General features: G+C 55.6%; 2 protein-coding genes across 4 annotated transcripts; both read left to right on the top strand.

Moving 5' to 3' along the window:
- The first annotated feature begins 7,729 nt into the window (after positions 1–7,729).
- LOC116241374 (antigen-presenting glycoprotein CD1d-like) lies at positions 7,730–11,027 on the top strand. Of its 3 annotated transcripts, none has more exons than XM_031611961.2 (7): positions 7,730–8,300; positions 8,489–8,737; positions 9,600–9,881; positions 9,969–10,253; positions 10,340–10,430; positions 10,506–10,636; positions 10,823–11,027. In XM_031611961.2, the coding sequence occupies exons 1-7, from the start codon at positions 8,237–8,239 to the stop codon at positions 10,960–10,962; spliced, it is 1,242 nt and encodes a 413-aa protein (XP_031467821.2). In that variant the 5' UTR covers positions 7,730–8,236; the 3' UTR covers positions 10,963–11,027. The 3 variants fall into 3 exon arrangements, with proteins under 3 accessions (XP_031467821.2, XP_089985287.1, XP_089985288.1); XM_090129161.1 differs by having other exon boundaries at positions 8,033–8,300; positions 10,524–10,636; XM_090129162.1 differs by having other exon boundaries at positions 8,043–8,300; positions 10,524–11,027.
- Positions 11,028–11,155: 128 nt separating this feature from the next.
- LOC149913787 (T-cell surface glycoprotein CD1b-3-like) lies at positions 11,156–14,519 on the top strand. Its single transcript, XM_090129169.1, has 6 exons — positions 11,156–11,962; positions 12,254–12,532; positions 13,000–13,281; positions 13,370–13,654; positions 13,742–13,835; positions 13,908–14,519. Exons 1-6 carry the CDS (start codon positions 11,902–11,904, stop codon positions 13,951–13,953), a joined length of 1,047 nt encoding a protein of 348 aa, XP_089985295.1. The 5' UTR covers positions 11,156–11,901; the 3' UTR covers positions 13,954–14,519.
- The last annotated feature ends 18 nt before the right edge of the window (positions 14,520–14,537 follow it).

Here is a 14,537-nt window from a genome sequence, read left to right as displayed (position 1 = left end):
CTGAGAAGCTGCTTGTGCAGCCTGGACGGCAAAGAGTTGAGATTACTGGTGTGAATGGAGAGAGCACTGTTTACCAAACCGCTGGGGTCAGCTTATGGTTCCCCAGTGAGAAAAGTGTGTTACCTACTTGCTTTGAAATTACAGACCATCGTGAAAACATTTCAGGATTTGACGTCCTCAGCGGGTGAACCTGGCACATGCCTGTAACCTGGCTTTTTGGCTCAAGTTTCAACCCCAAACCCCAAAGAAGTAGGGTGCCTGCAGTGTGTGTACTTCGTGCAGCCCCTGGGCTCCTGGAATCAGAGATCACTGACGTATTGCAGCACTCCATTTCTGCTGCAGCATGATGTGGGATTTCTAAAGTCATCACAGATTTGGAGAAAAAACATTTCCAGAACACACTCCCCATATAACTCACCTGTCTGCCCAGTTTGGAAGGTGAAGATTAACAATCGATTATCAGTGCCTGAACGGTTACACAGCCCCGCTAGGAGCTGCTGTCCCAAACACTGGTGACATAACAGCTACTTGGCAAGCAGCCACATGTCGGTTCACTCCTGTGGAACCCAGTGCCCCCTATGTGCCCCAGAACTCTTTCATGGCTCCACGATGGGCTCTAGAGACATCCGGATGTGTCCCAGAGCTATGGTGCGTGCAGTGGGCAGCTCCAGAGACATCATCGAGCCCTCTCCCAGCTCCTCAGCGCACTCTTGGGTGTGATGGTGATGTGACACAGGGAGTTATCAGGCTGGGCCAGGATGTGCCGGTGCCACCGCAGAAGCCATTCGAGAAGCGCTGTGGGGCAGATGAGCAGTGCCATCCTGAGCTGGCAGTGACGATGACGCCCGGTGCCACACTGCTGCTGGGCGGCCATATGGCCAACGTGACCGCGGTGCTGGTGCTGCACAACCACGGTGAGGTCACACACGATGCCACTGTCACCATCTGGCACCCCCTGGAGATGGTGTTCCACAGGGCCAGGGCCACTGCGGTGGGGGCACCTGTCCCCGTGTCCACACAATGTCCCCAGTATCCTCATGCCCCCATGCCTCCACATTCCCCAGTGTCCCCACAATGTTCCTTTCCATGCTCCCATACCCCAATGTCCCCACACCCCCCAACTTCCTCCCAGTGTCCCCACATCTCCCAGTGTCACCCCAATGTCCCCCCAATGTCCTTCTTCATGTTGTCAAGTCCCAGTGCCCCCAGTCCCCACTTCCCTTAATGTCCTCACAATGTCCCCAATGTCCCCACATCCCTCAAAGACCCCAGTGTCTCTCCAGTGTCCTCCAACATCCCTAGTGTCCCCCCAGTGTCTCCCAATCTCCCTACGATGTCCCCACAATGTCCCTGATGCCCCCACATCCCCCCCAGAGCACATCCCTGGTGCCCATCAGCTGCCGGGAGGCAGTGGCAGCACTGGTGACAGTAGGAACAGTGAGAGGGACAGCATCGGTGACAGTGGCAGGGGCACTGTTGTGCCACGTGAGCCATCCTGTGCTGCACCACATGGAAACCATGGGGACATGGGGGGACATGGGAACATGGGGACATAGAGACATGGGGGAAACGTGGGGACACAGAGGGGACACAGAGACACAGACAGGACATGGAGATGGGGGGACACGGAGACATGGAGGGGATATGGGGATGTGGAGGAGACACAGGGAGGACACAGAGAAATGGGTGGGACATGGGGACATAGAGGGTACATGAGAACATGGAGGGGACACGGGAATGCGGAGGGGACACAGAGGGGACACAGGGACGTGGGGAGACATGGTGGCATGGGGGACACGGTGCTGAGCTTTCCCTGTAGGTACTGGTGGAGGTGACAGCGGAGGTGACACATAACCACTTGCGGGGTGCTACGCTGCAGCTGGGGGCCAATGCCAGCAGGTGGGCACAGGGAGACATGGGGGGACAGGGGGGTGTACAGCAAGGAATGGAGGGTGAGGAGGGATGGAAGGACAGGGGGACAGGGGTTTGGAGTGTGGGAGGAGAGCAGGAGTGATTTTGGAGTTATGCTATGGGGTGAAACCAGGGGTGAAGTTGAGGTGATAACAGGGAGTGACAGTGGGGGGTGAAGATGGGATGACAGCAAGGAGTGATGCTGGGGTGACATTGTTGGGGTGACACTGGGGAGTAACACTGTTGGAGCAATGTTGAGGGTGTAGTGGCAATGCTGTCATGGCTTGAAGCAGTGATGGAGCACCTGGTGGGAAGGCAGGGCCAATCTAGAGGAGCTCAGGTGCACGCAATGTTGCTGAGTGATGAAGGAGTAGAGCCAGGATCCACCCCTTCCCAGCCCTCATTTAAGGGCTGGCAGTAGAAGCATGGGGCTTTTGCTATGGGTTTTTGCCAACCTGAGGCTTTCCAAGGCAGAGCAGTTTTGTTTCCTTTGTGAGTGTGCTCACTGATGCTGTACTAGAGCTTGCCTTCATTTGCTGCAACCTTGGGCTTGGCTGCTGTACTATCACTGCTGTGCTTTTCAGCTCATTGTAGAGGTGATGCTGTGGGGATGGTACTGTGGTGATGGTGGGGTACCACTAGAAGGGACATCAGGGAATGATGCTGGGGGCTGATATTGTTGGGTTGATGGGGGGTGGGGGTGCTGGGGTCATATTGGGGAGTGATGCTGAGGTGTGATATTGCTGGGAAGACGTTGAGGGGGATATTAGGGAGTGACAAGCAGGTGAGGGAGTGTTGGGGGGCAAAGTTGTTTGCTGGGGCTGAGGTTGGTTGTTAGAGGCAAGGTTGTTGGGGGTTCTCTTCTACTTGGGCTCTGTACCATGAGCTGGCCATGCTAGTACAGCCTGCAATGGAACAAACCCTGCAGACCCAGGGGAAAATCAAAGAAGAGAAGCTGCAGTGGGGATGAAAGACAAAGAGCCCTTTGAAGCAGGGGATGCCCTGCTGGTGCTGCCTATTGCATCCTCTGCTGGCATGTTCTTTCTCTGTCTTCTTGGCGGTTTGCTGTCTCTCCAGGGTCAGATAGTAATAGTGCACTTCTAGGGAGCTTCTACTTCCTGTTTACAGGGATTATAGTGATACTGGGGAGTGAAGTTGGGGGGTGATGGGGTTTCACTGGGGTTTAACATCAAGGGGTGATGCTGTTGCAGAGGTGATACTGGGAAGGGATGCTGGAGGGCGATATCAGGGTATCACTGGGGAGTAACATCAGGGAATGACGCTGAAGGGTGATGATGCTGGGAGTGATGGGGTATCAGTGGGGTTTAATATCAAGGAGTGATGCTTGAGGGGAGATACTGAAGTGACAGTGGTGCTGGAGGGATGTTGGGGGTGATACTGGTGATATTAAGCAGTAACAATTGTTAGGAGGTGATGTTGGGGTGACACTAGGGTGATGTTAGGGAATGACGTTGGGAGCGATGGGATATCACTGGGGGGTGACCTCAGGGAGTGATGCTGGGTGATGATGTTGGGGGGTTCCACTGGGGTGACGTTGGGATGACCTTGGATGATAATAGGGAGTAAAGTTGGGGGGGTGATGTTAGTATCACTTGGGGCTTTCAACAGGGAGTGATATTGGAGGCTGATACTGGGGGGTGATACTGGGGTGATGTCGGGCTGTTACTGGGGGGTGACGTTGGGGTGATGCTGCAGGAGGCATGCAGGAATGATGTTGAGGTGACACTGGATTAATGTTTGGCAGCGATGCTGCAGGGTGATGCTAGAGTGACACCGGGGGTAATATTTATTGTTGGGGAGTGATGTTGGGGTATCTCTAGGGGATGACATCACGGAGTGACATTATTTGGGGGATGCTGAAAGGTGATACTGCCATGACATGGGGGTGACTTTTTCAGGTTGTCATGGGAGTGATGTTGGTGGGTGATACTGGGTATCACTTGGGAGGGACACTGTGGGGGTGGGGGGGTGGTGTGGAGTGACATTGGGGTGATATGAGGTGTGATTGTGGGGAATGATGTTGGGGTGTCCCTTCAGGGTGACATTGGAATGACACTGGGATCACGTTGGGGGGGTGGTGTTGGGTGGTGATGGGGGATCACTGGGGTTGATATCAAGGAGTGATGGTGGGGTGATGTTGAGGTATTGCTGGGGAGTGCTGATGCTGGAGGTGACCTGGCTGCCTGTCCCCACAGCCCCAGTGAAGTGCCAGAGACACGGGATGACAACACGGTGACATAGAGCATCCCCACGCACTACAGGGTGGGGATGGTGGCCACCTGGTAAGGTGTGAGTACATCCCTGGATTCCCCTGCACCTCACAGTCCCCAAAGGGGTCCCTGGAATGGGAACACTCCTGTGGCCCGCATGGACACCCCCCCATCCCTTCAAGCTTGAGGTCTCCACCTCGTACCTTAACTTCATCTCAAGACAGACCTGCATTGCTGTGGCACCGCTACCAGGTGCAGCCTCCCATGGCCCCCTGCCTCACTGATCTCACAGACTTCCCTCACTGACCCCCTAGTCCACTTATCCCACTTAAAATCATAGAATTGCTCAGGTTGGAAAAGACCCTTGTCCTGTCACCAGTGAGAATAGACCAACCGCACTCTCACTGCAATCACCTTTCAGGTATTTGAAGAGAGCAATCAGATCTCCCCTCAGCTGCTTCTTCCTCAGGCTAAACAACCCCATTTCCTTCAGTTGCTCCTCACAGGTCATATTCTCTAAGCCTGAAGGGCTTGTGAAACAAGCCTTGTTGCCTTTCTTTGGACCTGTTCCAGCACCTCAATATCCATTCTGTATTAAGGTGCCCGAAACTGAACACTCAAGGTGAGGTCTCACCAATGCCAAGTATAGGGGCAGGATGACTTCCCTAGTCCTGCTCACCACATCATCCCTGATCCAAGCCAGGATGTCATCGGCCTTCTTGGGCACACGGCTGGCTCATATTCAGCCCACTGTCCATCAGCACACTAAGGTCCCTTTCCATCAGGCAGCTTTCCAGCCACTCCTCCCCAAGCCTGTCTGGGGTTGTTGTGACCAAAATGCAGAACCTGACACTTGGCCCTATTGAAACTCATGCAGTTTGCCTCAGCCCATTGATCCAGGCTGCCCAGCTCCCTCTGTAGTGCCCTTCTACCCTCTGACAGATCAGCTCCCAGCTTGGTGTCATCTATGAACTTACTGAGGGTGCGCTCAATCCCAGTCATCAATGAAGACATTAAATAGCAGTGGCCCCAGTACTGAGCCCTGGGGGACACCACCTGTGACTGGCTGCCAACTGGATTTAACTCCATTGAGCATAAGTCTTGCTTGATTTACCCCACTGATCTCACAGCTCCTCCCCACAATTCCCCCTCACTCTCCCCCCCTCCTTTTCTCCAAATTCTGTTTCAGGTGCAGACAGTGCTGCCCTCCACCCCAACCTCCCTGCCTTCATTCTCGTGCCCCACATACTGCCCATTGGCCTGGCATGGTTGTCCCACATCTGCAGGGTAAGCCCAACAGCACTGCCCCACAGCTTCTCATGGTGCCCATCCCACACTGTGAAGCTGGGCTGGGGAGGGGTTATGGGCCCTGGGGGTCGAGGTGGGGCTGGGGATCACTATGGGGTGTAGGAGTTGATGTGGGGCATGGGGTGCTATGGGGCCGCAGGTCACACTCACTGGCACTACTGCAGCAGTCCCTGCCTGCAGAACACTGCCATAGCCATAAGGATGTGGAAGCTGCTCATGCAACATGATGCTGTTGTATCCTCCGCCTCCTGCTGGAGCGTGTGGGGCAGTTGAGAACCTGGTGGCCCCAGTCCTCGCTACTGCCCCCACACCTCAGACACAATCCTTGCATCTGGCCCCAAACCCCCCACCTCAGCCTCAAACCTGTTTCCAAACCCAAGGTCCAGATGGATCCCCTGCCCTACAACCTGAAGTCTGGGCCCTATGCCCCCAATCCTGCATTCTAGATCCTGGGCTCCACACCACAAACCTGTGCTCCACATGCTTGTCCTGAACCCCAATTCCATCCCCGGGTTCAGATTCGGGTTTCAGGACAGGGGCGGGGCAGGGGGATGGATGTGGGTGTGGAGTCCGGGTTTGGTGCTTGGGGCCCGGAAATGGGATGGGAAATGAGAGGCGTGGGGTGTCCAGCACGAGGGGGGCATTTTGGTCCGGATGCGGAGTTTGAGTCACATCCCATCGGGATGAGGGGCCGTAACAAGGACTCCACGACCTATAAGCAGACCCCTCAACTGTGACAACAAAAACAACGAATTCACCCCCAGAAGAGAATGACCCATCGCACCGTACCTTGGTGAAAGCTGCATGAACCCCCAGACCGCCCCAAATCCCCCAAACAGCCCAAAAGCCCGCGCCCAAATAACAACAAAACCGCCCTGGTCGACAAAGCACTACGCATGCGCCAGTTCCGGCAAAATATTACGCATGCGCAAGTTCCAGCACAGCAGATCGCATGCGCTGAGACACCGCAATACGCACGCGCTAGCTGCAGCACACGACTCCGCATGCGCAAATTTTGACCCAAGCAATACGCATGCGCCGGTTCAGACACAGCACTACGCATGCGCCAGTTTCGGCATAACAACACGCATGCGGCAGTTCCGACACAAGAACACACATACACAAGTTCCAGCACAGCACTACGCATGCGCCACCTGAGACATCGCAATACGCACGCGCCAGCTACAGGACAGGACTAGGCATGCGCAGATTTTGGTACTGCATTACGCATGTGCCGGTTTAGATGCAGCACTACGCATGCGCCAGTTTCGACACAACAACACGCATGCGCCAGCTTTGTCACAGCACTATGCATGCGCCAGTTTCGACACAACACAACGCATGCGCCAGTTTTGGCACAGCAGTACGCATGCGCTAATTCAGACGTGACAATACGCATGCGCCAGTTTTGGCACCGCACTACGCATGCGCTCTTATCGATATTGAACTTGTTTTACGTTTGAAGGCCATCATGTAAATACTTCTGTCTTTGGTTGCCTAAAATTGCGAACCCGGTGCTCTGCGGGGCACCACTGAACACTACAGACCAGCTGGGGAAGGGGGAGGGTCTGAGGGGGCCAAGGCGCACATTGCGCTCCAGGAGCTCCTCTGATCCCTCACCGCCTCCTAAAGCCGCCACCGCCGCTTTCCGCCCCTCGTCACAGCACGGTGCAGTTCCGCATGTTGGCCACGCGACGGCAGTAGAGACCGTGGAAACGGCTTCTCCAGTGGGTTCCGTTGTGATTTCAGTGACGAACACAAAGTTAAACGGGGGGGTTGGGAAGAAAAAAAAAAGAAAAAAGAAAAAAGAAAAAAGAAAAAGAAAAAGAAGAAAAAGAAAAAGAAGAAAAGAAAAAAAAGAAGGAAAAATTCTCCAAACCCAAGAAACCTGTGTTAACTGCTTATGAATATCTGTAAGAAATGATCGAATTTATATTGTCATGGTTTTTTTTTGTTTTTTTTTTAATTGATGCACTAAAATCTCACTATGTGGCATATCTAATGATAGGGTAGGTTAGTGGAGAACACAGGGCCATCTTAATGTTCTCTCAGACACTGTCTTGTTAATATTTTTAATGTTTCAGGTCTTTTTTTTTTTTTTTTTTTTTTTTTTTTAGTAAATGCCTTTCTTGCATTAAAAAAAGAGGGGAAAATGCCAAAAAGTAGAAGTTGAATTGTTGAAAATGTATGTGATGGTTCTGTTTATAGTAATGGGGAATATGCAAGGTGATTAACAGTGTTTTGCAAAAAATCAAACTAGCCTAACTTAATCATTAGAAAGGTAATGTTAAGATCTGGAACTGTGATGTCCTTGTCTCTCTCAGCAGGGCCATTAGAGTCTGAAGGACAGTGGAGAGCTGCTGGTGTGCTGGTCCCAGTGTGCCTCCTCGTGTTCCTTGTCCATGCAGTCCATTCTGATATGTCTCCTGGTCCCATGCTCCTCTCAAGTGACTCTTGGTCCTTGGAGGTCTCCCACTGGAGACTGACCTCAAAGTCACCTTAGGCAGGATGGCTCCTGGGACAGACTTACAAGAGGAGGTGACCACTTGTGCCATCCCTATGTGGTAACCCCTGGGGTTTTTTCTGTTCAGCCATGGGCCAGAAAGAATACCTCAGCCCAGCCAGCTCCCTGCATAGGGCATCTCAGGGACCTCCCCAAAACCTCAGCACAGAGCCTATTGGCTGCTGTGCCACCGAGTGCCACCAGCAAGGAGAGAGCTGCCTTGGGAAGTGAGCAGCCCCTTCACCATCCTGCTGCATCTGTGAGGAGCTGCACCGCAGACACCATGCAGCCCCATGCCATCCTCCTTCTGTTCTTCTTCTTCCCTGGGACCTGGGCAGAGCCAGAGGGTAAGTGGGAACCATGGCTTACCCTAACCCTTTCTTCTCACCTCACAAATCCTCTCTTATGGGGCTGTTGTCAAGCTGGGGACAGGAGATGAAGCTGAGGTGATGGCAAGCTATGGGGGGCCTCAAGGAGCCATCAGCAATGACAAAACTGGGGACACTTCCCCCATCTCTCTTCCCATCTCCTGCAGGCTCCCACATGCTCAAGCTTCTCCATTTTGCCACCTTCCAAAACAGCACCTCCGTGCTTGTGGGAGGACTGGGACTCTTGGGGGACGTGGAAATGGGGTCTCTGGACAGCCGCACTGGGAACATCCACTACTACCGGCCCTGGCTGCGCCCATCCTTGCCGAAAGGTGACTGGGAAGTCATCGAGAGCTCCATCAAGTCATACGTGAGAGATTTCAGCAGGCTGGTGCAGATGTACACCACAGTGCCCTGTACGTGTCCCTTCCCCACCCCATTTCCAAAGTCCCCTCTGGGGCATGAGGGGGCTCTGGGGATCAAGCTTCAATATAGAAGGAACAGTGATCACACTGTGGCAGACTATGATAAACAGTGCATATCTGCTGGGCAGACTGGGGACCTACAGTCACCTGAGGGAACTGTGGGTACTCTCAGCAGCCACATTACAGTCACCCCTTGCCAGCCCAGGCTGCTCTCTACTGTCCTTCCAAACACTAGTAGCCCTGATGGGAGGGACAGAAACATCACAGTTCCAGGGCTGGGCATCTCGATGGGCTGTGCAGGAAATCAAACCACAGGTGCCAGATTTGGGCCCTTGGGGACACTTCAGCATCACCACTTCTCTGTGGAGTGGTTCCAGAGAAGGGAAGTGATGTGTTGTGCACATTCCCCTGGGGCTGACTCAGTGTCACTGGGTGCTAGGGCTAAGCCCCAGCAGCCCTGCATGGGCTGTCCCCATATCACCACCATGGCAGGGGACAGCCCAGAAGGAACAGGTTGTGCTTGGAGGGGGATGGGGTGCAGAGAGACTTTGGTGCAGCACTGGATCCATTCCCCAGAGCCCAGCAGCCCCTTGGGGACTCATAAATTTTCCCCAGGGCACCAAGGGGATGGTGTTCTCGGGAGGTGGCAGAGGGACAATATGTCCTTGTCCTGCCTCTGGCTGCTGGACACAAACATTCGCTTGACTGAGCTTTCAACCACCAGGACCTTTTTTTGACATTGGATACAAGAACCATAGTTTTTGGGCATGGGGCAACACTCAGTGAGATCCAAAGGGGCAACAAAGCTGAGTACCTCACATACCAACTCTACCACAATATCCCTTGCCCCCAGACCCTTTTGTCTTCCAGTCCTCCATGGGCTGTGAGCTCCAGTCCAACAGGACCATCAGGACCTTCTTCGACATTGCTTACAAGGGCCAGAATTTCCTCCGTTTCTGCCTCGACACAGGCACTTGGGATCAGATGCAACATAACCAGTTGGCAGCCGTAGCTGAGCACCTTATGGTGAACGACAGCACTCTCAATGAGGTGATCCAAGTGCTCCTCAACGACACCTGTGTGGACATTCTGAGAATTTTCATCCAAGCTGGGAAAGCAGATCTGGAGAGGCAAGGTGAGCTGACCCTGGTGCTGCCACATCAGCTCCTGACGTGGGGGCTGAGCGGTGCCGCACTGCAGTCCCCTCGTTTCCATCCACCAGTGCCACCCATTGCTGTGGTCTTCGCCCGCACGGCCGGCCCAGCGCAACTCCTGCTGGTTTGCCGTGTCACCAGCTTCTACCCGCGGCCCATCACTGTCACCTGGCTGCGGGACGGCAGGGAGGTGCCCCCGAGCCCGGCGCTGAGCACTGGCACTGTGTTACCCAACGCCGACCTCACTTACCAGCTCCGCAGCACCCTGCTGGTATCCCCCCGGGACGGGCACAGCTACGCCTGCCGCGTGCAGCACTGCAGCCTGGGTGACCGCAGCCTCCTCGTCCCCTGGGGTAGGTTGTCCCCCTCGGGAATGCGGCTCCCGAGCCCTGTTCGCTCGGCACGAGGAGCAAGAGAGCTGACGGACTGTGTTCCTCAGAGGACTCCAAGCGGGGACTGAGCGCGGGGCTCGGGGCCGTCCTGCTGCTGGCTGCGGCCGCCGTCGCCGCAGTGTTGGTGTGGAGATACAGGTGAGAGCACCTCCTGCCCCGCTGCTCCTCCGAGAGACCCCCCCTCCCCCTCCCCCTCCTCCTCCCTCCCCGCAGCGCCCACTCCCGTTGCAGAAAGCGACAGCGCGTGGACGAGGAGCGCACCATCCCTCTGGAGGAGCACCGGAGCACAGCGCAGGATGGGACAGCCGCGGGGCAGTACGGGGGCTGCGGCCGCGGAACGCCTGGTGAGGGGAGGGGGCACATCTGAGTGCTTCTCAGCGCTGCACCTCGTGAGGGGACCCCAGTGCTCACGGCAGCTCCCCCAGCCCTGATAAAGATAACCACTTGCCCACGAGCAGCGAGCTGCGCCCTCCCATTGGCACCTTCTGCATTTTATTGCCCACCCACCGCCTTTATTAACCCTATTCCAGAGATATTTGTGCCCAATCCCCCCCTCCAGCGATGCCCACCAGCGGCGCTGGAAGCGCTGAGCAGCGCTGAGCTCTACTGTGCTCCGAGAGGAAAGCGACGCTCAAACACTGCCTTGCTCACCACCGAGATGCGGGTGTGAGTGGGGTTTGGGTGAAAACAGCCAGGTTTGAGGCAAATGGAGCGTGGAATAAATGAATAATTAGACCCATAGGTTGTACAGCTTGTGCGGAAATCCCAACCCACAAGTACTTCCTCTGTGGGCATAACTGTGCTGTGGGGTGAGGTGCTCCCAGATGATGGGGGCAACACTCCAGTCTCAGTCCTGGGAGGAACCCATCCACACTCCCAAACAATTCCAGCTCCGAAAGCAGTGGATCCCAGCAGTGCCTCTGCACACCTCTGGGCAGAACAGGGCTGGGAAGGGGCATGCAGAGGGAGGGGGCTCGAGGTAAAGCCGAGGAGAAGTAAGGAGAAGTGGTGCCCTGAAGGTACGTGCACCGTGGGAGCACCTGAGGGCCTCTGGGGCTCAGCCCTCACCTGGGAAGTTGTAACCCCACATCCTGGAGTCACCGCAGTGCCACCGGGGTCTGAGTGGGCAGAAGCCCCACAGCCCTTCAGGGACACCAATTGCAGTCAGGAGGAGACAGCATTGGGACCACCCACCCCGGCTCTGCGCTTCCCCTCGACTGAGTTTCAGTTCTGCTTTGGCCCCAGCATGGGGCCCATGGGAAAGGGGAAGAGAAACATGTTAGTTCGTGCCTGGGGGTGGCTGGCTAGGGGAAGATAGGGGTTCCTGGTCACCCCGTGACCCTGTGCCCAGCACCCATCACATGCTGCAGCACCCCAATGTTGGCACAAGTGTCCTCACCCTCTGCCACCAGTTGAGTGGTGCAGTTGCTGCGTGGTGACCCAAAAGAAAACAAGATCAGCCTCATTCCCTCCTATGCTTCTCCAGCCCCCAGCTTAGACCGTCCCCAAAACCTCACTGGCCAGCCCCATTGGTGGAGTGCAGCCTTTGGGACCCCACAGCACTTCCTCTTCCCGCCATCCCCGCTGCACTGCTTTCGCTGCAGGCACCATGTGGCCTCACTGCCTCCTCCTCTTTCTTCTCTTCCATGAGACATGGGCAGAAGCAGAAAGTAAGTGGGAGCCCCGGCTCACCCCAGCCATCATCGTGGGACCCTATAGCAATGTGTGTGTGGGGGGGCATGGCTAAGAAACCTTTTCCTGTGTGATGGGGATAGTCTCCAGCACCGAGGGGCTGTCCCAAGCCTCACAGCACCCAAAGGGGCCCCTTTCCATGGCCACTTGCCTCTAGACTGGGGATCAGTGGATGAGCTTTTGCCATGACACCCTGCGTGTCCTTCTACAGCAGAGATGGTCACCTGGGCAATGGGGTACATCCCCCATTCACCCCCTCTTTCCTGCAGCCTCATGCCCTCCCCCTGAAGAATCACAGTTTTTCCAGCTCTTCTACACGTTGCTCTTGGACAACATCAGCTCCACAGAACTGATTGGGATGGCTCTGCTGGCAGATGTGCCCATAGGGGTGCTGGACCCGCACACCTGGAACTTAAACATCTGCCGGCCATGGGTCCACGAGGTCACAGCACAGAGTGAAGTGAAGAAGATTCTGTCCTTCTCTGTGGTTGGCATACGCAATACGATTCGGTTCATGCATGAGATGGCTACAAAGGCAGGGTTGGACTGTGAGTAGGAGGGACAACTGCAGACCAAGCAACAGAGTTTGTGGGATCTTCTGGGGGTCTGACAGCCTCCAAAAAGTGATGGGTTGTGGGGTCTTCTGGCAGGCGCTGACAGCCTCCAAAGGGTGATGGGAAATGCTCTGTCTCCTGAGACTTGTAGTTCAGTGGAGCACTGAAATATGTTGCGGGGTTTCTGCCCCCTGATCCCGCTCCCCTAATATGGGGGACATGTAGGATCTGCTCCCAGAATTAACAGGGCCATGGGAATCACCTGGCATGGATCAGGGAAAGGGAAACAGAAAGGAAAATATTGCAGGGGGACATTCTGGGGGACAGAGTGCTTAAGCTGCCACCCTGCACTGCTCAGTCCTTCTCCTTTGGCAGCTCATGTGGTCATGGTGCCCATCGTGCCCACACCTCCCCAGCCATCCTCATGTCCCCATGCTCACATACCCTTATGCCCCTCGCAGACCCGCTGATTTTCCAGATCCACGTAGGCTGCAAGCTTTACACCAACGGAACGAGATGGAGCTTTGTCAACATTGGGGAAGGTGGCAGAGACCTGGTGACATACGACCTGAGTAGGGAGCGCTGGGTTCCCCGGAGGTCTACCCCGCTGGCTGAGCTGATGAGCAACACTCTCACTGACCTCCGGGCTGTGTCGGGGCTTCTGGAGCACATCTTCTCCACCTCCTTGCCGAACTACATCCTCATGCTGCACAAGGAAGGGAGGACAGATCTGGAGAGACGAGGTGAGCAATCCTTGTCCCTGGGATAGCCACCCTATTGCTCCCAGGATGAGTTGTGCTCACATTGAACTCCCATCGCTGTTGTCCCCAGTGCCACCCATTGCTGTGGTCTTCGCCCGCACGGCCGGCCCAGCGCAACTCCTGCTGGTTTGCCGTGTCACCAGCTTCTACCCGCGGCCCATCACTGTCACCTGGCTGCGGGACGGCAGGGAGGTGCCCCCGAGCCCGGCGCTGAGCACTGGCACTGTGTTACCCAACGCCGACCTCACTTACCAGCTCCGCAGCACCCTGCTGGTATCCCCCCGGGACGGGCACAGCTACGCCTGCCGCGTGCAGCACTGCAGCCTGGGTGACCGCAGCCTCCTTGTCCTCTGGGGTAGGGGATAGGGATAGGATTTGGGATTTGGGGTGGCCTGGAGCTGCCACACGCTCACGGCTATCCTCTGCTCTCTCCCCATTCAAGAAAACCCCAGTGCATCTTCCACCATCGTCATCACCATCACCATCCTGCTCCTCACTGCCATCATCATTGGGGCAGTTTGGTGGTGGAGGCACAGGTGAGGGCTCTGGCTGTGGGGTCTGAGCTCCCCAAAACATCCAGCATAGCTCACAGTGGTATCCTCTTGCAGGAAACACGCTGGGTCTGGAAGGGATTCCCGGGCATTCCTCATTTGATGCCCACCCTGCACTGAGACCCTCACTCCCTGCTCCATTTCCAAGCCAGCTGCACCGATGGTGGTGACAAAGCAGTGCCACACCAGCAGGGGACAGAGCAGACCACAGAGGAACATGGAGATACGGCCAAGCAGCGTCACAGTTCTCAAGCCCAGATCCCGTGGTTTAGGGGAATTCATTGCCTTATGAAAAAGTGTCCCTCTCCTCTTCCCCTAACCCCGTACTGTGTCCCCAGCCTTGACCCAGTGTCTCTTCCTCATCCCAGTGCTCTCACCTCATCCTTTCTCCTACACCCACCGTATGTCCCCCCTCACAGCCCCAGTCCCGTCCCTGCACCCCTTCTTCAGCCCATGTCCTTTCACGTCCCAAACTGTCCCCACCACATCCCACCCTGTCCCTCTTCTGCGCCACCTGTCCTTCCCATCCCATGCCCTCATTCTGTCCCTGTCTCTCTTCCCAGTCCCCACATCCCTCTGCTGTCCCCTGTATCCCCTATCCTGTGGCTCTGTGTGAGGTTGCTGTGTTGGCCCCCAGCAAAATGGGGAAGAATGAGGCAAAACCGTGAAGTTATGTACTTTATTTTT

This window comes from Phasianus colchicus, chromosome 35 (assembly GCF_987193195.1).
Source record: "Phasianus colchicus chromosome 35, bPhaCol1.hap1.1, whole genome shotgun sequence".
Lineage (NCBI taxonomy): Eukaryota > Metazoa > Chordata > Aves > Galliformes > Phasianidae > Phasianus > Phasianus colchicus.
This window is presented reverse-complemented; position numbering and strand designations above follow the sequence as displayed.